At 37.1% G+C, this 26,530-nt stretch overlaps 1 protein-coding gene across 5 annotated transcripts in view; it reads right to left on the bottom strand.

Annotated features, from left to right (window-relative positions):
* Positions 1-26,530, bottom strand: part of CASK (calcium/calmodulin dependent serine protein kinase) — a 196,687-nt gene that overhangs the window by 63,382 nt on the left and 106,775 nt on the right. For 3 of the 5 annotated variants that reach the window (XM_054387798.1, XM_054387806.1, XM_054387825.1), the window contains exons 6-11: positions 26,223-26,325; positions 14,381-14,556; positions 12,102-12,224; positions 9,688-9,771; positions 8,079-8,178; positions 3,152-3,169 (exon numbers count right to left, since the gene is read on the bottom strand). In XM_054387798.1, coding sequence (XP_054243773.1) covers positions 3,152-3,169; positions 8,079-8,178; positions 9,688-9,771; positions 12,102-12,224; positions 14,381-14,556; positions 26,223-26,325 — 604 coding nt within the window. The remainder of the gene's footprint in view (positions 1-3,151; positions 3,170-8,078; positions 8,179-9,687; positions 9,772-12,101; positions 12,225-14,380; positions 14,557-26,222; positions 26,326-26,530) is intronic. The other 2 variants (XM_054387789.1, XM_054387815.1) reach the window with 1 other exon arrangement.

The raw sequence follows: 26,530 nt of genomic DNA, 5'->3' as shown, positions 1-26,530 counted from the left end.
CAAACATTAGAACCACTAACTGAAGTCAGATACTATCTCATAAAAAATACTCAAGCACTGGAATTATTACAAAGTGCAGCTATTTTCTTATAAACATTGTGAGATTTTGATAGGTCACATCTAATGAAGTGACAATGACATAATTTTTACCAATTCTGTAATGTGAGATTCAGGTTTTATGGATTTTATTTTTCTTTTTCCACGTATGAAAAATAAAACAAGGATTCTTTTGCTTTAAGACTCCAGTTACACTTGCACCTTTAAATGATCTGTTTAGTGATAACTGCATAAATCAGTGCCTCCAGCAGTTTTGTTTTGCTTGTATCTGATTCTGATACTCTAAAAATACAAGGCATAAATATTTAACACACTAAGGTCTAGATCAAAATGCTGTGGAAATAAATGACAGAGTGTCTGGCAGCTGAGGTTTTCAAATCTCAAACACATATGCATCCAGACCCACTCACTCCAGATAAATAGGAAAGTCTAGGCTTAAAGTCAGCATAATTACAAACACTATGCTGACACTACATACAAGGCCAGGTGTGCCTTAGTACCAGGAGTTAAAAACGTGTAAGAAAGAACACCTCTACTTGTAAAGAAAGTGTTCAAACATATGCTGGTTCCCTTAAAGGCAAAAAAAGTTTTTTACAGAGAGAGGACTTTTCCACTACTTGTGCTGATGTAACTTCTTAGATTAAGAGAAAGCCAGCTGAGTACCAGATGCTCTTCATCACTTTAAACCACATCTGCAAGAATCAGTGGAGTCGAGATGCCTCTAACCTCACACTGTAATTTGTTGCTCCTTGTGGTTCCCTATATTCCAGAGCAACTAATCTCTGTAAGGACAGATGATGGCCAACATGTGTGGGTATTCATCTATCTATCTATCTATCTATCTATCTATCTATCTATCTATCTATCTATCTATCTATCTATCTATGTAATCTATGATCTTTTCATATATACATATATCTATGTGCCTGTAGTAGTATAAAATAAAGTGGGAGATATATCTTTCACATATATACACAATGTAAGGCAAGTAAGGATTCTACCCTCCTCAAATTTGAGCTATATAGTATTTAATAACTTCTTCCTTCTTGGCCAGAAATCAAACAGCCAAGTTTAGATATTCTAAATTTACAAATAAGCTCCTACAGGCACAGAGTCCTATGCATGCTACTGGGAGCCATTTAAGACAGTAATAATATATACATACTATATATACATATACACACACACAAAGTATGTATGTACATATATATATATACATAAAAAACAATCAGGAAGAGTCTAGGGAAAGAACTAGGCTTATGGGACTACAATGAAACCACAGAAAGAAGGCAGCTGGGGTTATGGAAAGTTATTGGCACTCACAATGAAATCTAAAAAGGTAAGAACACCCCAGGAATACAAGAAGGCAAATAAAAGCATGTAAAAGAGAAGACAACCAAAGAAAATAGGTGCAGCAGAGAAAAAAAAGATGAAAGAGGAAAAGACCAAGTGAAGAAAAAAACACACCGCGAAAGACCCAGCCCAAAACAAACGAAAAAGGCACAAACCAAAAGACCCAACCCAAAACAAACCCCCAAAACTGAAAGAGAAGACATGTTATGAAGTGTTCTTAAACAGAAGCAGGAATGCAGAAAAGACTACTATATATGGGAATACAAAAAAGAAAGTGGGCTGGGGTGGGGGGCAGGGCAGAAATGCTTATTTATTTTCTTCTACATGCACAAGGGCTCTGTGTGTATGTATGTTTTCAGCTTTCTCCTCTCTCTGTATTGGGACCTTTCCACAAAGTTTGCCAATTCCTTTCCCCAGTTATCTCTCATTGTACAACTAGCCTCAAACCTGACAGAAGGCAGTCTAGTGTGCTGGCAAAAAACCACGTAGTGAGTAGGTATTGTTTTTCAGACAAACCCTGCACCTTACAGGTAGCACATTCACATGTAACTAAACAAATATTATAACAAGTAAATGCTCTGCACTTTTCCTTCTTTAGATACTTTCTTCCACACTGAAAAAATATATGGAAACCCTCTTCTGACCAGTATGAGGGCAGCACACTCTAGCAGTCACTCAGTCAGTACCGAAGAAAGTTTTTATACAAGAACAAAACCCAAACACCAGTGGCAGAGGCTCTGTATGTGTTTTTTTTCTTTTTTCCATGGAGTTTTTAGAATTGTATTACTGAGCAGGCACTCTGAGACAGGAATATAAGAGGACAAGGAACAACACCCCTCACAACCTATGAGATCAAATGAATGCAGCAAACAACAAAATCCATGACTTTTATCAAAAATAATATGACATGGACATATGTCTTGCTGCCCTGTCCTAGGATGGAAGAAGTACTGTTAAGCCTACAACTTGTAAAATGCTGCAGGAAACATCCACCTTTTCCTAGCTTGTATTTTGAGATGCTGAAGTTGTTGGTTTTGAAATGCTTGAAGATTGTATCACAGGGTTTAGAATTTCACACCTTCTCCTCTGTCTAGTATAGTCTGCAGGTTTTTGAAGTGCTTGTGCTTTCAGTTTCTCATGAAGTGTGCAGCTAACTTGCAACAGAACCTTCTCCCTACATGTCAATAATATTTCTTTGTTAAGGAGACACATATTGGACAGTTATTTAAATCAGGTATATGTATACACACAATGTGTATGCATATATCACATAACACATCAACACAGAATGATCAAGAAAGGTATATCAAGAAAATAATACATAACAATTATTGTAGTACCTGTTTAGTGTTAGGAGAAAAGAAGCCCATTGGTTTATGAAAACACTGATTTTGGAACTAAACCCCAAACCATTTTATCCTTTATTAATTGAATGAAAATCATTTTTTATTTCAGTTGTGTTGCAAGTATTGAGAACAGAAAAAAAAACCTAGGCAATTTTAATACTGCCTCTAAATTAGAATCTTCAGAATTCCCTGAAAATCATATTACTTCTGGTTAATTAAACTTTCAAAGTTACAGGCATATCTAGCAGAAAAACATTCAGGCTATTGTTTCCTTCAGCAGGCAGTATTAAAACTGGAAACAGCAAAGAGAAGAGAAGAAAGCTGATTTTTAAACATGCAGAGACACACTCCAAAGCTGAATGACAAGCCTTAAAGGAAAACAAAGGGATACCTACTTTCTGCTGCTAGAAGTCCTAGTAGGAAGGCAGCATTTGGACAAACAACAAACAGTATGAAGATTTCAGAGCAAGCGATTTATAAAGCTGCAACCTAGCACACTAGTTCAGCCACCAAATTGTATGACCAAGGTAACAAGAATCCCCCTCCCACATCTTTTTTTTTTTTTAATATGGTTTCTGTGTGTGAAGCAAAGGGACTTGGGGTCTGGGATGGGAGGAAAGCAAACACCTGGCATGGGGAAGGCAGCATATGTATGTATGCACTCTTAGGTGTATCCATAACATCAGACTTTTCCCAACATTGGTTAAACTATTTTATAAACCTCACAGATAAAAAATTATTTCAAGTAAGAATATTGTAAGAAGTGAACTGACAAACTATTTCAACATACTGCAAATGAAGCACAACAGCATATCAATTAATATATTTACAAGAATTTAGCATTATTATATTGAAATAAGTTTTTTTTTAAACAAAATTTTCAGTTAGAACCATTGTTAGAACCAATTAGAAACACAACAATTTTATTAATGATTTTAAGTAACAGTGACTTCATACACTTCAAAGGTTTTTTTTATTTAAACATACTAGAACAAAGATTAAATAGCTGAAAAATTATGAAATAATGGAGTATTGGGAACGCTCAAACTCATGATCTCAAAACTGATAGTGGGTTATACCTGTAATACTAGATAAGGAATTAATAACAGTAAATTACAAGGTGAATGGAATTTGTTTCCCAAGCAGTCATGCTGTTCAAGCAGTACTACAACAATGCTATTTATTAGCCTAGGCTAAGTAATAAGTACATTTGGTCAGTCAGACTCTTATAAATGATGTTGTTGTACTTCCTCTGTGGTGAAACCAAAACACAGCAGTATAAAATGGGCTTATAAGAATCTAAAACTTTTTGCAGACAGAAGATACTCTGAAACCTGTCAGACTTCAGAATATGAGCACCATGAAGCAAACAATTCAAGAGACACTACAGAGCAAAGCTCTTTAACCAAAAGGTAAGGTTTGCTTTAATCAGTTTTCCAAGGGCTATGCACTATCCACTGGCTTAGCTCCACACTAACTCAGTAGTTCTGAAAATGTGGCTACAAAATCTTTTTGGAAATACATTTTTATAACTTCTAAAAGCCCTCTTCAATTTATGGCCTTTTTAAAATGTTGGCCTAAAACTTAAACTTCCTGAATCTACTTAAAACTCCTACATGAACTAAAAACTATTCCTGAATTCAGCTTCTCAAGTCAAAATGCCCAACAATTCCTCAGCCTTTCCTTGGGGAGGAGCTGAAGAAGCAAAAGAAGGAAAAATTAAAAGCTTTACACTGATCATGTTCATTCTTCAGCTTGAGGCACTGTTACCAAAACACTTGAAAATTTTACTTCCATACTCTCTGTTAGGGGACAAAATGGTCAGCATATGATGCAAGCTGAGGAAATCCTCTGTCTTGATCTAAAGTGCAATCTGGAGGGCCAGGGAGGGTGGGGGAGAGGGGAGCAAATTGGACAGGCAAGGGTAGCAGAGAGCAAACTCATTGAATTTCTCTGGCACTTAATTAATTTAATTGTCCACTTCAAATATTCTCTACATGGGCCAGTTCTTCTCATGTTCCAGATTGAGCCTTCAGGGCTCCTGATTGCAAACTTCTGATTTACATTTGTTTGAGCACGTTGAAAATATCCAAAACATTCACTGCCTTGGGGAAATGACATTTTACAATGTCTTGAAGACAGGCAACCTGAAAGTAAAATGTTTTATGTTCTAAGAAAAACATTTGCAAGATGCTTGTCATTGAGTGGTTTAGTGGCTTTACCAAAGAAGTTACTGAACACAGCCTACCAGCAGTAAAGTAGTATTCTAGTTTAAAAATCTTCACTTCATTGTTCAAAGCATTTTAGAAACCTTTATCATACTGTCTCAAAATTTAGCAAGACTGACTTCTGCCACACTACCAGATGGTAACAGACTGATAGCAGGATTAAGTCCTTCAGAATACAGCTGCTGACACAAGAGGAAACAGATCATCCAGAATGAGCTATGGGAACCAAGAATGAAATGTATGAATGAAAGGAAAATCTCTATAGAAAAATACCTGTTTGACTTTAAACAAAATCTATCTGTGTTCATTCCTATCCTGGTTGTGCTGGGATAGAATCCCAGGCCAGCCACAGGCTGCAGGCCATTAGCAATCTCAGTCAGCCAGGACAGCTGAGTTGAGGTGGCTCACAGGTGTATCCTGTACCATGAGCATCATACTCAGCATAAAAGAGGAAGTTTGCTGAGGAGAGAAGAGCCTTTTGTGAGAGCTTTCTACCTGGGCTCTTCCTTATTCTGGTCTTGTCTTCTCAAGGGCAGCCTTCCTCGATGTTGTGACTACTGCACTTCTGCTGAGCTGAGTACAACTTTGTATATATCTTGTATTGAGATTGGTTTTTCATTTGGCAGTTTCATTAAATCTGTCTTTATTTCAATCTTTGGGTCTTCTCTCCTTTTCCTGATTCCTCTTCTCTGCTGGGCAGAAGTCACTGGGTGGTAAGAGTAACAGCTGTAGTTCAGCCAAGACATGGGCTAAACACAGACAATTCCCATATAATTTAGCTGTGCAATTTGCTGACCCTTATTGGAAAGCTCTCTTTTTTTTTGATTCTAAAAAGTCATCTTGCTTGCTATGTGCTATGCCTTCATATCCCAGGCTGCTTTTCTGGTAGCATAGGAAGATGCTCAAAGGTTCCAGCAATCTGGGTTTGCTGAACCCTGAGGAAGAATATTTCCAGATTCATCTGGAAAAAAGAACTCAAACTTTCTTTTTCGATGTTTAGAAAGACCTAGAGGAGGACAGGATCTACAATTTGCATAATGTAATAAGCATTTTATTTCTGCATCTCTATCTCAGTAGGAGTTCTACTTCTGCCCATTTCTGACAAATCAAGTAATCTTAATGACAAGCTTCATGAAATTTTATGGGAGGATTAAATAGGCATCAACCTTTAAAATATTAAATGCTCTTCATTAGAGTTTATGATCTGGAATAACATGATGAAATGTTAGGAAGGAAGCTTATCCTTAAGACAGTCAAGATTCTACTGCAATTCAACAGTTTTATCTTAGTTCAATTTAGAATTCTCACAAGAGCCTATCTTTGCAAACTAGAAATACTTTAAAACTTTACTGAAGTATTTCTGAAGAGGAAACAATAGATTTCCATGTCTAGCAGCTTTCAGAAGTTGAAAGGTGCAGCATCTTTCCTTGCAAGCCCCAATGTTTATCCTGTGCTAAAAATATTTTGTCAGGAAAACATAAAGAAAGCTACTCACTTAAGATGGTTTTCTGATCACTGTGATACCCCCCATCAGTGAGATTAATGATATTTTTTGGGAAATAATTATGCTTTCTGAGAAACCAAAGTTACTGTTTCAGTTATTTCAGAGATGAGCACAATGGATCCAGTGCATTCTGCAGAATTTTTATCTGTGCTGGATTCATGCATTCTGTGAGCAGAAAAGTAGAACTTGTACCTTTGCTGTATAGGGATGTCTGCAATTACATCACTCTACAAGGAAGACACATGCCCTGTTGACGTGAGACTGAAACTGGAAAAAGGAACTGTGGTTTTTAGTTTAGGAAAGTTGCTACTGCTAATCACTTTGGTGGCCTGTTCGTTTTGCTGAGATGGGGGAAGTAGCTGGAAACAACTTGAAGTGCTGTAAATAATCCTGGGAGGAGCAAGCTCAAGTTATTCTTTCTTTAAAAGAAGATATGGATCATTACAAGTACATCAAATAGACAAAATCTGGCTGCCTGAAGCTAAGCCATGAGCTGTGATTACCCATTTGCAATAGATGACCTGAGATTCCCATTCACTTCTATGGAAACTGAGCAGGGTGCAAACATAAGGACAATGTAGTCTTCTCATTAAGTACTCAGACTTGAATTCCAAAATGTGAAATTTAAGAATTTCAATAAAGTTGCCTCCAATGTCTCTATTAATAAGATTAAAATAATATCTAAAAATCACTTGTTCATGTGGAAAGTGATTTATCATAGTAGTTCAGCACATACAACTAAATTACTGAAATGTCTTCTGGTAAAGTCAGAGTATAACTAAAATACTCTGCTAGTGCTATTTAATTATTTAGAAAAGAGAAAGTATTATTTACCTTAGACTTTTCATTTTAACTTGATCTTAAATCCTAATTTTAGACCTGAGAGACCAATCCAGACTTTTGTACTGAAAATCTTGCAAGCTGTATCAAAATTAAGATGCATAACTATGACAGGGCTGTGTTAGTATAGGGACTATTAAGTTATTTAAATTCTTGAATTCATGCAAAAAGACTGCTTGGAGTAAGATCACTAGCCTGTGCAAGGCCTAATTGCATGCTCACAGCAAAAGTATTATCTTTCTCTTTGTCCCTGAAGCATGTATGTTATCTCTCTCTGAAAATGTGGGGGTCTGGGTTATAGTATCAGAAATGCTGTCCAGTGTGCTTCAAAGAGGAGACACCTTAATCATATCACTCTCTAAAACAGGACAGCAAGAAATTCTGGTACACAATGGTTGTTTTTATAAATAACTGAGTAAGCTATGAGAACCTTGCTACTACCTCAGAATTCAAGATAAAACTTAAGTTTTTACACTCAAGCAACAGAGAAATGAGGTTATAGTACTAATTGCAATTAAATGTACATACAACAAATGAAAGCAATCAGGTAATTTCTGAAGAGGCTTACACTGTGCAAAGATGATTTTTTTTTCTTCAAGCTGCAACATCATTATAACTGAAAAATATGTTTTGCTTTCATATTTAAATGTTAATATGCAGCTTTATGAAAGAATGGGGAAATTAGTAAATGCTCAGAGGTATAGAATTAAGACAGGGTAACTGCAAGAAATACATTTTCTGTTAAAATACCTGAGGAGGTAGGGTCTTCAGAGAAGTCTGGCAGCTCTTCTGGGGGGTCACCATAGAAGGAGTTGAATTTGTGGCTTGACACAGCTGCTAGTACTGCCCCCTGAATAAAAATGACCCACAAAGTCTAAATTACACAAAGAAAGATAATGAAATATTTCCAGACATCTTGGAACTTAGTTTCTTGGGTCTCTCGTGTGTTGACTTTCTCAGTGAAGAGCAAATTTTATAGTCTTCAGCTCTGCTTCACTGTTACCAGTAACCATATCTAGCAAGAGCTGGTCATATATTAATAAACAGTAAATATATATATATTTTTTTTTGTGAGGAGATTAATGAGAACAACTCTTTATGGAAAGACATTTAAAAATAGTAAGTTTAAGGCAGAAATTCACATATATCATGTAAACAAAATAATGAATTTATATCTCCTTCCCTCTTACCTAGACTGGGTGACTTAGCAAGTATAAATATTTGCTCTTTAAAGCCACACAGTATTATTTAAGCAATTGTCAGCATCTGACACTGATGATACTGGGATATTTGACAATAACATCTCTATGAAAATGTAATAATTGCAAGGTAACACTCCCAGAATTGGTGTTGCATGGGAAGTTACATAGCCAGAAAAATTGTTAATCTCCTCTGACATTTACTTTCTCAAGCAAATCAGGGTTTAAACACTTGAATCTTGATGGCTCACAGTTGTGGCAATAGGCAAAAAGGCAAGAAATAATTTTGTGCTTTGGATAAATGGTAGAAAATAAATAGCACAGATACATGAAAGCTCTCAGGAACAAATCTGGAAAGATTTAAAATTGCATTTAGAGGAGGAAAGCAAGTCATATTCTAACATGTGCTAGCTAACATATTAACGTAAACATTACTTGGACACACAGACTACCTAAGGGGAAGTGGTGTTTCTCATGAACTACAGTAACTGTGGCATCCTAAACATCAGTTGTTTTTGAAGCTATGTTAAGCTTCTGCAGAGCAGCAACTCACATCTGACTGTGTTTTATTATGAATTATAACAAACCTTTAGCAACTGTAGTGCTGCAGGTTTCTGTAAAACTGTTCTCAACCTTTCAGTGAATTTAGAAATGTTTCTGTTGTTGGAAGGCAAGAACTGAAGGGAGACCATGTTACGTTGGGCTAAAATGCTAACATTCTTTTCAGTATGGCTAAGAAATAATCTTGTGGGTAGTTAAATGTAAATGGAATAAACTGGAGTATACATCTCTGTTCTTCTTGAGAAAAGACATCTAAAAATATTGTTCCTTTTATTATAAATATAACAATAACAGAAGCCACTGTCCTAGCCTCTTTTCCAATAATTCATACTATGTACAATTACTAACTTAATTTCAGGTTAAGACCTCATATGCACCTTGCTTGGACCAATAATGTCTGCTGAAACTTAGTTTGAGATCTATGCATTGAGGAGGGAAAAAAGACAAACATGACATCACTGCAACAAACTGTGAAGGCCTCTTTTCAACTTTTTTTTATTTTATGGCCAGCTTCAGAAGTTGAATTTCTCTCAGCACTTTGAAGTATTACACAAAAGTCAGGGTGTGTCATTGTAGTTTTTATTCTGCATGCATTTTACCTTTAGTTTTCGTCTTGCATTGAACTTTCTCAATTGTTCTACTGTTTCTGGAAGATGAATCTTGTATGCATAGCGATCTCTCTCCTTGAAGTCCACAGAAAGACAAAGCAAAGGAAACATTAAATACAGTCTCTTAGTATTTTCTTAGTGCTAAGAAAATAGATAAGAAATCTATTGGCTAACAAATATCCTAAGGAGAAGGAGAACTTGTTGAAACTTAAGGAAAAACCTCAAAGACTGAGAGGGATTAACATACTTTAAAAGAATTCTTAAATTGGGCCAGGAATACTTTCTTTTTGTGATTGCTTTCCACTTTGCAGTAAGACCTTAGCTCTTTGTTTGACTGTTGGGATGTTAGCCAGTCTGTGCCTAGCACTGAACTTTGAAGCTGACAAGCGCAAAGTACTTCCTCTTCCTGGGATTCACAAATCCCAATGAAGCAGTGTGTTCTAGCACTCTTTTTAAAAGGGTGCTGGATACTTCAGGTAAGCTCAAAAGATGGGGTGTGTGTCCAACAGGGCAGGGAGTGCCAGCTTGATAGTTGGTGACATTAGGTGCTAGCTTACAGAAAGAATGCTCCATTGCTTGTACAGACAAAAAATCTGCCCAGGAACTGCATGTAATGGGAGCAGAAGTTGCAGCAGCTGACTACTTTCTTCCCCAGCCCCAAATCATCACAAGCAACATACACATTATAATGTGAATGTTTATCACATGCATCTCTTGAATTGGAGTGAAATGACTCTCAGAAGTAATTCAGTCTCTCTATGGATGCTAAAGGTGTCTCTGCCTCACACTGTTTAGAAGAGAACTGAGTCAGCAGGGAAGGCAGTTTATCATGGGCAAAAGTAAGACAGGACTGATGGAGAACGCTGGCCTAGGCTTGGAAATAAAACCGTCTCAAATTAAATCTTCTCTCTCCTTGCTTGTCTTTCAAAAAACATCAGCAAGATCAAGAGACCACAGCCAAGAGGTGCTATGCTGTACTGGCAGAACTTGTACATTCACATAAGGCTTTTTAGAAAGGCAATTCTGTAATTAGCTTAGTTGCTCAAATAAAAAAAAAAGGCAAATTTATATGCCAAAATAACTCTCAACAAAACTCTAGCTTTGGCATCTAACTGGTTGTGAGCTTACCCAGTGAGGAAAAAGTCAAATTACAGCAGGTTAAACCAAGTCACCTGTGTTTACCACAGACTCATTCACTAGAGTATGAGCATATAGAATTCCCAAACATGGTATCCATTTTTATGCTCTGAAATATTTGATGCACTATGTCTTCCCCACATGAACTGAAAAACTCTGGCTCATTTTGAGTGAAAAGTTTTGAGTCTGCAGTTTTCCAATATTCAAAGGAATGCCTTAACCCTCATTATTCCCAAGAGGGGAATAAACGAGACCACTCTGTGTCTTGGAAAGAGAGTCAGAACCAGAAGGAGAGCAGAGGGAGAACAACACATCAGCCTGTGCTTCCCAGGTTGTTTGGTTTGGTGGTGGGTTTGCTTTTTGATGCCAATATTTGTCTACAATAGAACACATAAGCAGTCCATGAGTAGACATCAGAATAGCAAGCTTTCCAAATAAGTACTCTAATGATAAAATGACTCTCACTCTCTACTCTGGGCCCACACTACAGAGAAGAAACAGAGAATAACAAATAAAAACACTTAATTCATCAGTTTCTGCCAAAGAAAATACAATGCTCTGGACCAGTGCCTCCAGCCTTTTAAACTGGCAACACACCTATCATCCTCCAGCTCCAGTGTTTAGCACAGCCTATTAATGGGACTGCTGAGAAGCTAGGTATGTATTCTCCTGTACCTGTTGTTAACCTTCAGCATCCAGCAACTACTATTCCATGGGCTCAAAATGTCTTGTAAATTCTGCCATCAATGAAAATTAATTTGATTACCAGATGCCATAGAAGTTTATGTAGTTGCAGTGGCCTTTGAGCAACACACTACTAGAAGCTTCCTTCACTCTGGTGGCATTTTTTAGGTATCTAATCTATGAAAGCAGCACAGTTAAATAGCATAATGTACTGCAACAAACTGCATGGCTCCATGCACAACAGGAAAGAGGTCTAGCTATAACTATGCAAAGAAGTGATCAGAAATTGCTCCTGTGGAGTTTGAGAGCCACAGAAAGGCACACGAATACCTTCAAGCTATACTCTATACAGCCCCACTCCCTATGCACTGCTGAAGATTTCTAAGTGAGTGCTCTTGCTGTTAAGCAAGAGTTCAAGCCTGGCAATTATCAGACTCTCAGGCTTTAATCTCACAAAGCACTGAAAACACATTATCACATATTTTGTACAATGTCACATCTACTTTGAAAAGATCAAAGAAAAAGAAATAAATCTTTTTCTCCTGTGGAAAGGAAAGTGGTAGGTAAACAGCTGCTTTTGTCACCTTTAACCAGGGATGATTCAGTGCTTCATATACTGTTATCCTTTCTGCTGGATCCAACATAAGCATGCGGCGTACCAGATCTTTGGCACTTTCAGAGATATGGCTCCATTGCCTAGGATTCATCTAAGTTAAGGAAAAAAAGACATTAAATTAGCAATAAGAACATAGAAAATGACTTTTTATGTAAGGTAATTGCAGTGATTTAGCAGTAGTTGGTACTTGTAAACATTTTATTATCATGCACATAAAAAGGAGTCTCTAAGGTTTTTCAACTCACAAAATTGTACATAAGCTGCTATTGAAATGGCACAGAACCTGTATCACATAAAAGCTGACATATCCTTTGTATTATGTTATCATCACAGTATAATTTTCTATCTAGGCTACATTTTATTCAGATAAAAGGGGCCCTTCACTAGAAAAAGAAAAAATAATTAAGCTGTATCTGATGTTAACAATGCACATGATAAATGTAGAAATAAAATCTACACCTGAAATCAATATATGTCATGGCATGACAGGCTCTCTGTATCAGCTCACAATTTCCTGCCAGTGATGCTGATTAAGAAGGGAGTAAGCTAATGCATGGTGTGAACTGCTCTGGTCCTGTCACACAGGTATCATGTGGACATGATAACAACACAGGACAACGACACTTCCCAATCGATTTCTTTCAACTCTACAACAGTTAAGCAGTCTCAGCTTCTTGTGTAGGAAAGCATGCTGACATGTGACCAACAGCACAAGGAATTGCAACACTTGGTAGAGCAGAACTCTACCTTTAGGAGACAACAATGTGAAGGATGATTAAAAATATATTTTCATCTTGTGCACATGCAGGTTTGTGTCCACCTAAGTCAAGAAGATGGACACCTGATAAAACCATACTAAAACAAGAAAATTCTTTCTGTGATAAAGGACTCCATCCTTAAGCTATTTCTAGTACTTCATGAGTTTATTAAATATTTAAGTTTTACTTAAGATTGTGCATTGCTAATTTTATAGCGTACTAAATGAAGACTCAAGCTTTTAACCAGATTCTTTCCAATGTTATAATCTGTTCATTTGAAGAGGTCCATTTTATTTACAACCAGTCTTTACAAAAACCAGTCTCTTTAAATTGGAGCACTCATGACCATTATCTGGCTATGAAATGCACATTTATATTTGTGATTCATCACTTCTTTTTCAGCTCCAGTGAGATGAAGGTAACTGCAAATGTGCAGCAAGACTGTTTTGAAATCCTTATACTATTTTCACTGCACAGACATATCATTGTGGAAACAGGAACAGAAAAGGAACTGAAAAGACAGAATGTGCTGGCTGTGAGTTTTTTTTCCAAACAAAGAAAAGTTAACTTGTATGCTTCCAGAAGGTTTTAGCTGCTTAAGAGATTCCATAAAGAAATCTTTCAGAAAGTGAAACTGGAATGTGTAAGAGTCTATGCAATCCCAAAACTAGTGCCTAGGAATACAAAATTTAAAGAATAAAAAACATGCTCCTGACCAAGTGCAGTACCACTACTGCTACTTACATTGTAGCAGACCATTAAGTTCATATAATAAAGCGCTGCCTAAACCATATTACAGACTGTCAGATAGCTTGAGGAGTTTCCACTCTTAATTCAGACACACCTCATGTATGATCTTGTTTGCAAAGCAGAGCAAAACTGATCTTGGACAAAGCCACAAATACAGTGAAGTCAAAGCTTCACATTTGTCTCTGTAATGGCTCTAGGATGCTGATGTTGCCTATCTTGCATGCACACCGATTTGCTTTTAGTTGCAAGTGGCTCCTTTTGAATCATCATCCGTATTTTACCACATACTGTGCTAAAAAGAAAATTGCATCACTATATTTTTACAGTAACATGCATTTTGGTTTAAGTCAAAGCAATATGATGACCAACCTTATATAATATACTGTATATATATTATCATAAATGGTCTGTAAACCTAAGGTAACATACAGTATGTTATATTTCACAGCTAAATCTTAGGTTACCCTACCAAGCTCAAGGTACAATTAGAGGCTAGTTGTTGCATCCATTTATTTTTAAATCTGAGTAAATATTTCCATATTCTAATTCCTAACATTGATTCAAAACACAGCAGGAACAAGGTAAGACTGGAGTGAGAAAATCACCTCTTCCTGTGTAACACAGGCAGATCTCTCTAAGCTCCTTATTTAAATCAGGCTAAATATAAAAATGAACTTCCACAACTTTTACTAGCAGAACTTATCTCACTGAAAAAGGATTCAGACAAACTGTCATTTACCTTGTATTTTCCTTTAATAATGCCTTCAAATAATCTTTCCTTGGTTCCATAAAAAGGCAAGCAGCCACTTAGCAGGATAAAAAGGATCACACCACAACCCCAAACATCTACAGGCTTCCCATAAGGCTCCCTTTTTACCACTTCTGGGGCCATAAAATGAGGTGTTCCTACACGTCCTAAATGGAAATAAAAACAAAATTTAGTCAGTCATGCGTGTCCAATGTGGAAATGAAGAATATCACTGCATTAAGCTAAACAGTTTCAGTGAGTTTTCTTCATGGCTTAATCTTTTAACACATTTTTTTTCCTTAAGTTTACTGTTTATTAAATACAACCAGAGAGACAAATCAGTAGTTTCCCTTCTGCTTGATTTAAACTTTTATAAATTGAGGAATATCCTGTGAAACAAAGCTTACATAAGAGCACCAAGATTCTTCAGTGAAACATGCCATACAAAAATAAAAATATCAATTTGGACAACCTTGGAAACAGGAATTATTTATCCAGGCAGCAAAGACAGAAAGGTATTGTAGATTTCTAGTTTACACTGGTTACTGGAAAAAGGGACCTCTAATTGGTCAGAGTGTGGTTTGGTTTGATGCTCTGGCCAAACCTTAGCCAGTTTACTGAACTGCCAACAAGAACACAGGCAACTGTGTTGTTCATGTACTTGAAGCAGGCAGTATTTTAGTGCAGATAAAAACATAATGCTATTCCGTTACACAGGGTGCTTTTAATGAGTGCTAGACAGTAATGGCTCTGGGACAGTACTGATTTTGGATTGGTAATGACTCTACACCCATGGAAACAAAACATATTTAGTACCAACTAATCTTTTGAATGACTTCATTCAATTTCTGTGCAACAATTAAGCCAAATAAACAAACATTCTACTTGCCCTATAAATGTTTCCTTTTGTCAAAAGGACAGTAGCTTACTCATTAAAGACCATCCTTTGTCTATACCACCTAATTTGATCTCATCTTGTTGTCAACTAGTCCCCACCCACTACTTTTTGCATCTAGAAAGAACTAAAAATTGAAAGACAGTAGCTTTTTTTACCAAACTGTTCTTAAAATGAAGCAACAATACTGTCAAACTTCTTTGCCTTGTTTTGTGCTTTCATTCCCAGTTTATGAGGCAATCCCTCTGCCAAGCAAGTGTTAGGAATCTTCCTGTTAACAAAGGAACGTTATCTCTCCACTAAGCGAGGCTGGCATCTTCAAAAGTCCAAGCAGACTAGGCTGGCGTGATAGCAAAGGGGCAGCAGTTCCTTCCCATGCTAAAAAAAGAGTAAAACTGCCAGATGCTGCAAGTCCAGCTCATCTCTTCTATCACTGGTGGAAGGGTAATTACTCCAGAGAAAGAGATGGACATGAGGAAAGACTCTAATTCTTCTTGTTGGTTATATGCGACTTACAGGCTTATGATGTACCTTTCAGCTCAGCTGACAAATCTCAAAGTCAAAATCTTCAGAATCACTAATTTGATGTACAGAATTATCTCCTTAGATGACCCAAAGTGTCTCTAATTTAGATGTCTGGTGATGGGTAAGGGAAGGAAAATAGGGAGTACATATATGCAGTATGCATGAGTGGCTAAGAACTCTCATGTTTTTTGCCCTTTTTTCTCCCACATCCTTACAAATCCATTTCTGTAAGGGTTTCCCAACTGTGTTTTCCCCCCTACAATGTCATCATTTGTGACAGTAAAAGCATCAACATTTCCAGCTCTGTATCAGGCTATGCATAACCAGCAACACCTGCCTCTTCAAACAGTACTTGTACATGCTTAAACTGCTCATGTGACATTAGTGGTATGCATACCACAATCTGCAAATCTTTACTAGAGAAGACATGATGCAAGACTGCAGAGCAGCCTGGCTTACCTAAGTCTTGTTTATCTCAGTGGTAAATTTCCTGGCATTTTGCTGCAGAGGTACCCATTTGCAATTTTGGAGCAGGTGCAACTTTTCTTACACATTCAAAAAAAAGCTCATTTAAGTATTTGTTATCACTACAAATCATATATACTTGGAAGATTCTGCCCTCCTACCAGGCTTTCTAACTGCTATTATGAAATCTAGGGAATCTAGAGAAAAGTCATTATTCAAAAGACAAATGGCAGGAATCACTAGAAGACAAGAGATTGCAAGGACAAACAAAGCTATTTACAAGAGGCATTAAACTTCTGGGAGAGATAAGAGCTGTCTGGACCAAGTTGCTAACAAAACTAAGAATCCTGTGCAACAAATAATATCTAAGTTGATTTAATGAGGATTCCAATGTGCTACTCCTCTCAGCTCAATACTTCTTTAGGTTTTAATTAAACAATTGCAGATGTGAATATAGTAAAAAAAGTGACTATGTGCTGTGAGAAGTAGATATAAAGGTTTGGGTTTTGTTTGTTGTTTGGGTTTTCTTTTGCCAGTGCATTTAAGTCCACCAAGCATTTGCAGTACAGTGAAGGCCAACCTACAGAACATCTTGTTCTGGAGAAAATGTGTCCTTGCAAATTGTTATCCATTCTACATATTTTACTCTATGGTGTAAACCAGCATATTTAGCAGGAACACATGATACATAAGCAATACATCAGCATATTTAGTGTAGGTGTTCAGGTGTCAAGGTGCTGGGGGTGGTCTCTGTGATGAGAGGCTGGGGCTAATCTGTGCCAGACACAGCTGGATCCAGTGGACCCACTGCAGGGCACAGCTTTGCTCAGCAGCCACGATGGTGGTACCTCAGGCTAAGTGTGCGTAAGAAAGGCAAAAACACTGCCTGGCAGTGAGAAGTATGGGGAAAAGTGTGACAAACAGCTTGTGAGCACTGAGGTGACAGCAGGAGGAAGCAGAAGAGGTGCCCCAGGTACCTCCACAGAATAGATTCCTCTGCAGCCCTTGGGGGACCCCACAGCAGAGTAGGTGTCCATCCTCCAGCCCATGGAGAATCCCATGCTGGTGCAGCTGGGTATTGACTGCAGCCCACTATGGAGAATCCCATGCTGGTGCAGCTGGGTATTGACTGCAGCCCATCATGGAGAATCCCATGCTGGTGCAGCTGGGTATTGACTGCAGCCCATCATGGAGAATCCCATGCTGGTGCAGCTGGGTATTGACTGCAGCCCATCATGGAGAATCCCATGCTGGTGCAGCTGGGTATTGACTGCAGCCCACTATGGAGAATCCCATGCTGGTGCAGCTGGGTATTGACTGCAGCCCATCATGGAGAATCCCATGCTGGTGCAGCTGGGTATTGACTGCAGCCCACCATGGAGAATCCCATGCTGGTGCAGCTGGATATTGACTGCAACCCATGGGAGGACCCATGCAGAGGCAAAGGTGAGTAGGCTGGCATGGCACAAAGGTTGTCACGGACTGACTGCAACCCCCATTCCCCATCACTTACACTACCTTGAGGTTGAGGGATTAGGGAGTTAGGACTGAGGGACTCAAGTTGATCCTGGGAAGGAGAGGAAAGGAAATGGTGCTTTCATTTTTGTCTTTGCTTCCTACTACTCAAATAAATTTGAATTGGCAATAAATTAAACTGCTTTTCCTAAAGTCAGGTGTGTTTTTCCTGAGATGGTTACGTGGTAAGTGGCTTGCATGTATTTTCCTCTGCCCATGGGCTTTTCCATCCTATTTTCTCCTTCAGTTCTGTTGAGGAGAGGGAGGGACTGAGCAGGTGGTGGGAGTTTGGCCCCTTGCCAAGGTCAACCCACCATATGTGATTATGCTGGTATTAACACACAGCACACTGATTAAATGGGGAAAAAGAAAATTAATCTTTCTCCAAAGGTACAGCTTGTTTCTTCCACTTTTAATTTTGCAATATCACCTTACCTGATTTAATCATAGGCTGTATAAAATAAGTAATCCACAGTGTCAAGAGAGTATTAAAAGTGTATTTTTTTCCTTCCTTCCCTCCTTCAGCAAATAATGATTCAAATTAAAATTACTTTGCAGAAATTGATAAGCAAGACAAATCCATCACTATTTATATACACTCATATGCAGAACAGAATAGTTTTTTGAAACTGAGCATTAATCAGCTGTCCTAAATTTTGCAAAGCAGGGTCTTGATGGTGGACAAACATTTCTGGTTTCCCTTCCCCCTCCACTTCCTGCCCATCCCCGAACGAAGTGGAAAGATACTTCCAAAATTACTTAGTAACAACAAATAGCAAACATAACTTGCAACAATACCCTGGGCAAAATTGCAGACAAAACAGAACATGAAAACATTTCCTATGCAGCAGGTAACCCTCTGTTGATTACCAATGACCTTTATCATATTAATTTTGTTTTTCTGCAGATACTTTTTTTTTTTTTGTCTTAAACCTCAAAAACCTTGTCCTGTATTTCTAACTTACTATTTGACATCCAGCCACAGTTCATATTTTGGTTTATCTGGTCACCTCACACTAGACAGCGAGGCTGCACGTTTACCTAGTACTGACGTGCTCTTACAGACAAACTGACAGAAGTTATGGTTAAAAGCTGCTTAGATCACAGATGGAAGAGCTGGATCTTTGTTGCCCTGGTTCAAACCCAATATGCCATAAATATCCACTTTAATGAACTGCAAGAGTAGGTCAGTAAGAGGTAACATTCCACACACTTGCTTAAGATCCCAACAGACTGCTGCTATAAATTAGATGCAAAACAGATGCTACTTATTAGCATGCAGAAAAATAAGTACTACTGAGCCTTAATATTGACTTTTAAATTTGAGAACTCCATAAATACAAATGAAATGAGAAAGGTTAGGCTGACTTAATAAATTCCTGCTATTTACTACTGCTAAATTATAATTAGTGAATTACATAATTATCTGGATTTGTAACCTTTTTAGTGCTGATTTGACAAGAGCCAGCAGAGACTGGAGAGTAGTGGTGGAAATCACTTCATCTCCAGGAAAAAACAAACCCAGAGTAAACAGAAATGTAGTTGGTTGAGACTGAACTCTCCAGTTAAACAGGATATAAAAAAAATGCTCCTATAATCATAGGCTGTATCAAATAAGTAATCCACAGTGTCAAGAGAGTATTAAAAGTGTATCCATACATGTATGGATTAGAAACTTAAAAAGGCTGAAGTAATTTCCAGGCAGTTGTTATCCTCATGATAGTTAACCACTTTACTGGGTTACATCAAAGGAGCAAATTACGATTTTGTGGTTGTTCTAAAAACTGACCTGAGCAAAGACTTGCATTTAGCTCAGCAAAATGAATGGACTGCAGACATGAACTTAAGCAGACAGGGATTTTTCCTGTATCATAACTACAAGAGCTGTTAGGTGAGTATCACTAACAGAACAAAATCCACAGACAGCAATGTTTACTAAAATCATGGATACTCACTGGTCTTTAGACCAAGTACCACTTCTGCTGAAAATTATCTAGTAGAAAATTAGCCTTATCAATATGTCCAGTATAAAATTTAGGAACTATTCTTAATAATTCAAGTGTATTATTTTTTTGGAAGCTTTTGCATTTTCTTTGGTGTTTTGGAAGAACCTTTGCATCATTTTGGAGGCAGTATGAGAAACAACAGTAAGCAAATGCTTTCTTCTCTCTTTAATATGTAATTTCTGCCTTTCACAGGTCTTTGATTCTTCAGGATGTAAGAAAACTTATGGATACATCCTAATGACTGCCCATGAATAGCATAACATTTCACTTAAGTAAATATAGCATGCACGCTTGCACACATGATTTTTAGTTTTATCTGTGAGAAAAATCAGATTAAAAGTGAATCAATTTTCTGTCTCCGTGCTTCTAGGTTCTTATCTAGAGTAGCATTAACTAAAAATCATCACTGAAGACTCATAAGTGGTATGCCTCCAATCAGATACTTGATTCCATCCAATTCATTGTAAATAATTTCCTACGTCCAAATGTTTGCTGATTCAGGAAGCACTCAATGCCTGAATAGGTACAGATACTAAACATCTTATTTCTATAGGTAAACCTTCTTATCAGCCAGTTTAGAGGCACATTGCTCTTCTGGAAATATATAATTGCTAATTTTGCTGATTTTTCATGTGGATAAACAGAGAGCTTCAAGTCTTCAGGTGTTGTCAATCTGGTACTGTTTACAAGCACTAAAGATAAATTTTGACTTACCTTTGATAATTTAGTTTCTATGATTCTTTCCATATTATTCCAGACAAAAGGGCTATGCTTTCCACAAGAAGAAGAGTATATACAGAGACCCAATCAGATTTTGTCATCCCTAAGGCAGGGGATTGATGACCAAGATATCAGAAGGAGAGTCTTTCAACAGCAGTAGTATCTGAACGATGTATAAGGAAACAACTGGAACAAATAATTTGTAGGAAAAAAATGTGAGGTACTAATATACATCACCATCTGACCTCTCACAATAGTGTAATAAGAAATATGCTCATAAATCAAGGAGTTTCTAAAAGAGTGGGATGTCCAGAATAATGTGGAAGGAATCAAAGAATCACACACAACAGATCAGATAGGTCAATACTTTACTACTTTTAATTCCTTTCCACATTACTCCAGACAATAGAGGTGTTTAAGCAGGTGTACAGAGAAGATGAATAGATTAAAATAAAAATTTGTTTTGAAAAAAAAGTAAAAATGGGGAATTCAGTTTCAACACAGAAGGCTGTCTGAAGAAAATGTGTTTCAAAACTGACCTGAGCAAAGACTTGCATTGCGCCTTGTCTGCGTCAGCAGACAACTGGACAACTGGATATTAGCGTCCAGAAAAAGAACAAAGAAAGATCACATGCTAACCAGACAAATCATAGGAATTGATTCAGTGGCCTGCCTTCTCAGCCATAAGACTATGATGGAGAAAGAAAAGCTAAACTGACTTTTAAACACATTAGCCTTCTGTAAGCACTCTCAAATAGACCCAGATGTGAAGTGGAATTCTGAGAGACAGTAAAGCACAACTGTGTCTTTTAAATAAAACTAAGTGTGTCAGGTGTAAACCTTTGAAGAGGCTCACATTTATCTTTCCATTATTTTTCAGCGGGGAAAAAAAAAGTAGAAGAGTATTCTTGCTTTGCAGAGGAAAGAAACACTACCATTTAAGTGAAAGAAGAATAGCAGTGTGGGACCTCAGCTTACATACGTTTACCCCTCCTTGTAAAATAAAATCAAGATTCGCTTTATTGTTCAGGCAACTGATGACAAAAGAGAAAATAAGAAAGTCTGTGCAGTGTGAAAAAATAACATTTCAAAAAGATTACTTTTAAACTGAGGTTTTTAAAACCACCAAGAAGATCCAGTTTGATGAAACACTGGAACAGGTTGCCCCAGGAAGTGGCAGATGCCCCATCCCTAGAAAGTTGAAGGTCAGGTTGGATGGTGCTTTGAGCAACCTCATCTAGTTGAAGATGTCCCTGTTCACTGCATGGGGTTTGAACTAGATGATCTTTAAAAGTCCCTTCCAACCCAAGCTGCTCTGCGATTGTATGATCATTTTTACATTGATGGGAACAAAACAAAAACAAGGAACTGAAAATATCTGCCCCCTCCCCAGTCCCACAGCCTTATTTGCAGGGAATGTTCTAGTATGTCTTTTTTCACTATTTCTAGTGAAATAAAAAGTCTAAAAAGCTACCTGACAAAGAACCAAGAACACTTGGTGTGTTGTACTTCTATTAAGAATGCCTGATAAGTGAAGCTGCACTTCTATTAAGAATATCTAAGATATTTTCCAGTAAGATGATGATGGTTGTATTAGGAGACCTGAAGATACTACAGGAAACTGAAGCAACTAAGAGGAGCTAACTAAGTACATTAAAATCAATACTGAACTGGATTAACATCATGGTACCTATGACATTTTGCTGCTAAAGGTAAAATGTGAAAAGCAGTTAACTGCCCATACACATAAGACTTGACAGCTAGTATAGAACCTCATGCCATTAAGGTCTTTACAGTTACTTGACACTAATTGAAGCCAGGAGAAAATAGGAAGATTAAGTGGAGGAAGTAGCACATGTGGACTCAGTGGCTTTTGTTCCTTCAGAGTTTTAAACCATATACTACACAAAAATCCCAAGATTTAGCATCCAAGATATTTAAAATGTGACATCATATTTATCATATATAAGTGAATATTTTGACAATTCATACTACATTCTGAAAGAAAAACTGACCAAGGAAGAAGACAGAGATTATAACTTGAGATTGCTCCATCAAATCACTGACTGCATAGAGGTTTCACTGCTTCAGTTGCATCCTAACAATGCAAACATGAACTGTTTCCTGCCTATATCCTGTTCCATAAAAGAGTTCGCTAACAAATTATGACCTATGCCAGAATTCCATCTTAAAGTATCTACTTCAAATGTTTCAAACGAATGCATCTATCAAAATTTTCCACTTCTGATCATACAAAGTGCAGTGAGAGGCCTTCAGAGAAGGGTAGCTCATGAAAACAATTTCCTGTAACTCAGAAGATGACACATGCTGCTTATTATTTGTCTTGCAGCTCATGGGTAAACATAAAGTATTTCCTTCAATTTCCCCTTCTGGTCTTATGAAAAATGATTAATGGCTATGTATTTTATTTTGGTACTTACTTAAAAACAATTAAACTCTCTTAAAAATAAACTTGACTAGGCTGTTATCTATTGCTTCACTAAAATCTATTTCACACACATTTTCATTAATGTAATCTAGCATGATGTCATAGCTTATTATCATGACTTCCCTTACACTTCTGCTACATAACCCTCTCAAAAGAACACTGTAGTTATAATCTATGAATCCTGCTAAACAGCATAAGCCTAATAAATCTTTGGACTGACATCAAAAGATTGGGACAGGTTTACTTTCAGTACCTGGGACTTAGTTTATTACAAAAATCAATTTTCCCCCCCCAAAACAATTTATGCACACTAGAAAAATATGTATCCTGTAAAGTTAAAAAAATTCCATACTCCCAAAGAAAGCAAAAGCTGTACCCTAGAAAGGCAGGCTTTGAAGATATTGAGGAAGAAAATGCCTCTCTATTTGTGTTCTAGGACTACTTATAATCTGAGGCTTGCCAGGTGCATCAATGAAAAAGGCAAGAAAAGTGGCACAAGCACAAATGCAAGAAAGCAAGAAAAAAATCTTAAAACTCCTATTTCAGGAGAAAAAAATACTACCATGAAAAAAATGTTAGAACTCCTATTTCAGGAGAAAAAAAATACTACCACAAAAGAGATCATCACAGATATTGAAGAGCTTTTGCATAAAGGCTGGGCTTTATTTTTTAAATGGAAGATTAAGGGAAGAGTCCTGTCAGTTGAGCTGTGCTATTGTTACATGACTTTCAATGTGGATCTGCTTTTTCTAAAGGAAAGCTGTCCATTTCTGCTTTAAAAGATAAACTACTCCAAGCAACACATAATAAAGAAAGATGAAAGATTTATGTTGTTGAACACCAGGGCCATCTTCACAGGGATTTACACAAGTAGTGAGTATATTCTGCTGGGGAACTGCAGTAATACTTATTACCTACATATAGAAGGATTAGTAAGTACTACACTTCCTGTGACTACACAGTGTGCTGTCAGTATTGTGAACATTTGAAAGTGTTCTGAAATGGGTTAGAAGCACAGTGGGGTTTAGGTCAGTAAGAGATGTAATTATAGCTTTTGTTTAATAGAGAATTTTATTTTTTAATATGTTAACCACCAAATACAGAAATTGCCATGCTGAAAGGGAAAGAATTGACTATGTTAAGTTGAATCAATGTGTTCAACTAAAAATTAGAGAAAGAATGTTAAAGTGAACAGGATGCTTATTATACTGCTGGAACTTCTCTATAAAGAGTTTGTATTTTACTTAGGAGAGAACTGAGAAATTAAGTAGTGCCTGTAATTTACCATTTTTATTATTACTACAATCCAGAACTTATCCATGGGGCATATGGATAATTTCCTTGAACAAACACATAGTGAAATGGGTTTTTTTGCAAGAAATGTATAGTCCAGATCAAACAGGAAGTATTATTAACTTTCATGTAACACATATGAGGTGATATTGTAAAGCTGAAGAAATAAATTCTTGCATGTGCATGTGGAGGACTGTCTAGTAAAATGCCTCTCAGGAAGGGAAAAGAATGGCCAGATAACAGATACAGTTTGTGGTATAATGACTGGAATGGAAGATGAGAAGAAAGAGAGAACTCTGTTAAGGTCGAAAAAGCCAGAAATAAATACTGGAACTGAGACCTTCCATGGCATATAAATAAAGTGGAATTACTATGGCTATCCCAGAAAGTGAGAGGAATTTGAAGCTGAAAGTAACCAGAGCTAATGAGAAGGCTATGGATTTGAAATGACAGTTGACTGGAAAAAAAAAAAAAAGAAGGCAAACTGGTATGGCAGAAGTTGACACAGATCAGGCAAAAGATACAGAGAAATATTATACTGATGAAGCTTAAGAAAGAAGGATTCTCTAAGTACTGCAAACAGAAGCAGAAAGGAATGGAAAAGACCAGACCAGCACTTTTAACTGCCTGGAAGTTGAGCACATGAATGACGAGTGGGATCACTGAACAGCAAATGGTAACAGGAAAGGAAGGACATGTCACACATTGTGGGTTGTTTTTTTTCCCCCAGGTTGAATTTGAACTTTCTTGCAAGACAACTAGTAGTCTGAAAGAAAATACACTGTGTCTGACTACCTCCAGAAGAGCAGCTGAAACAGAAGAAATGGATGAAGTTGCTCAGTGAAGAAAAGAAGAAAAATTAAAGAATCATAAACAAAGGTGTATGAACTGTCACTTAAAAAAAAAAAAAAAGGCAGTAGCTGAGGTACAGAAAATTTGAGGAATACTGAAAAAGTAAAGAAAGAAGTGACTTTTTTTATTAAGGAAACAATGTTAGCATAACCAAATGCACATTTTCTTTGGAAAAGATGCATCTAGGTAGTAATGCACTACGGTATTTCCAGGGTATTAGTGGTATCAGGAAGGGAACAGAAGCTGTTGGTATTTTTATGTTGGATTTGCCTTTTATTTTCAAGAGCACATAAAAGCCAGATTGCTGCATATCTTTAAGTAAATAGATAGGAAATCTGAATTTTTGAAGAAACCTGGTATCGAGAGGAAGTTAGTCATTTTGAAGAGGAAAAATTAAAGCTACCAAAATCTTTTGTTGTGGTCTCCTACTCTGGCAATGAAAGCATCAGAAAACTGATTGGGTCTTCATCTGTGCAGGCTGATTAAAGCATAACCCTATTGTCTGGAACAATTTGGAAGGCAGCTAGAGGAAATGAAATCCACAGGAAACAAAACACAGTCAAAAAATATACATACGTATCGAGATATTGATGTCTTATTCAGTAATTACAATGAAATATTAAAACACAGAAAAGAGTCACATGTGAAAACTAGTAAGATTTTGCTATTAAACAGCATAGCATCCTGACAGAGATTGCCTAAGAAACACAGGAAAGTACTGATGATGCTGTACTAAGTCCCTACTCAGATGCTTTGACATACATTTCAATCCTGATGTCACTCTTGCTTGTTTTGATTTGTCAAGCATAGAAGAATTATGCCAAAGACTGTATTAAAGTGGAGAATTCTTTGATACTTTTCAGTTGTATTTTGATCATACCAACATAAGCTCCTGTTGAGTATAATTTAGAGGGATTTAATAGTCTCTATACATACACACAACACTACATTTTACTAGCAATTTAGCTTAACTGTGAGCATTTAAAACGTTAAGAAGTCTTTAGTGAAAGATTATTTCTGAGCTCATTTTGCAGGCCAGGCTGTGTGAGAAAAACAGAACTCTGCAGTAACAACATGTATAATATTATGTAACTTTGAAGGAAAATTTCTTACCTCCAGCAACTAGCCCAGACTCTCCTAACTGAATTGCTACCCCGAAGCCACCAAGCTTTACTGGGGCTGAATTCTCTTTTGAGGCAAGCAGTACACAGTGTGGCTGAAAAGACAAAAACCCCAACAAATTATTACATCATTTGAGAAATACAATTTGCATTTTAGAACTTCTTGTCATAGATTACCAATGAGAAGCTAAAATGCTTGGGTTTTCTGGAAAGGATTTCTGAAGCTAAAATGTTTGGGTTTTCTGGGAAGGATTTCTGAATTTCAGGTATTTATTTTTTTCCTGGCATGGACTCCTCTTC

This window comes from Indicator indicator, chromosome 1, assembly GCF_027791375.1.
Source record: "Indicator indicator isolate 239-I01 chromosome 1, UM_Iind_1.1, whole genome shotgun sequence".
In the NCBI taxonomy this organism is placed as follows: domain Eukaryota; kingdom Metazoa; phylum Chordata; class Aves; order Piciformes; family Indicatoridae; genus Indicator; species Indicator indicator.
Note: the sequence above shows the minus strand (reverse complement) of the source record. Positions and strands in the feature narration are given on the sequence as shown.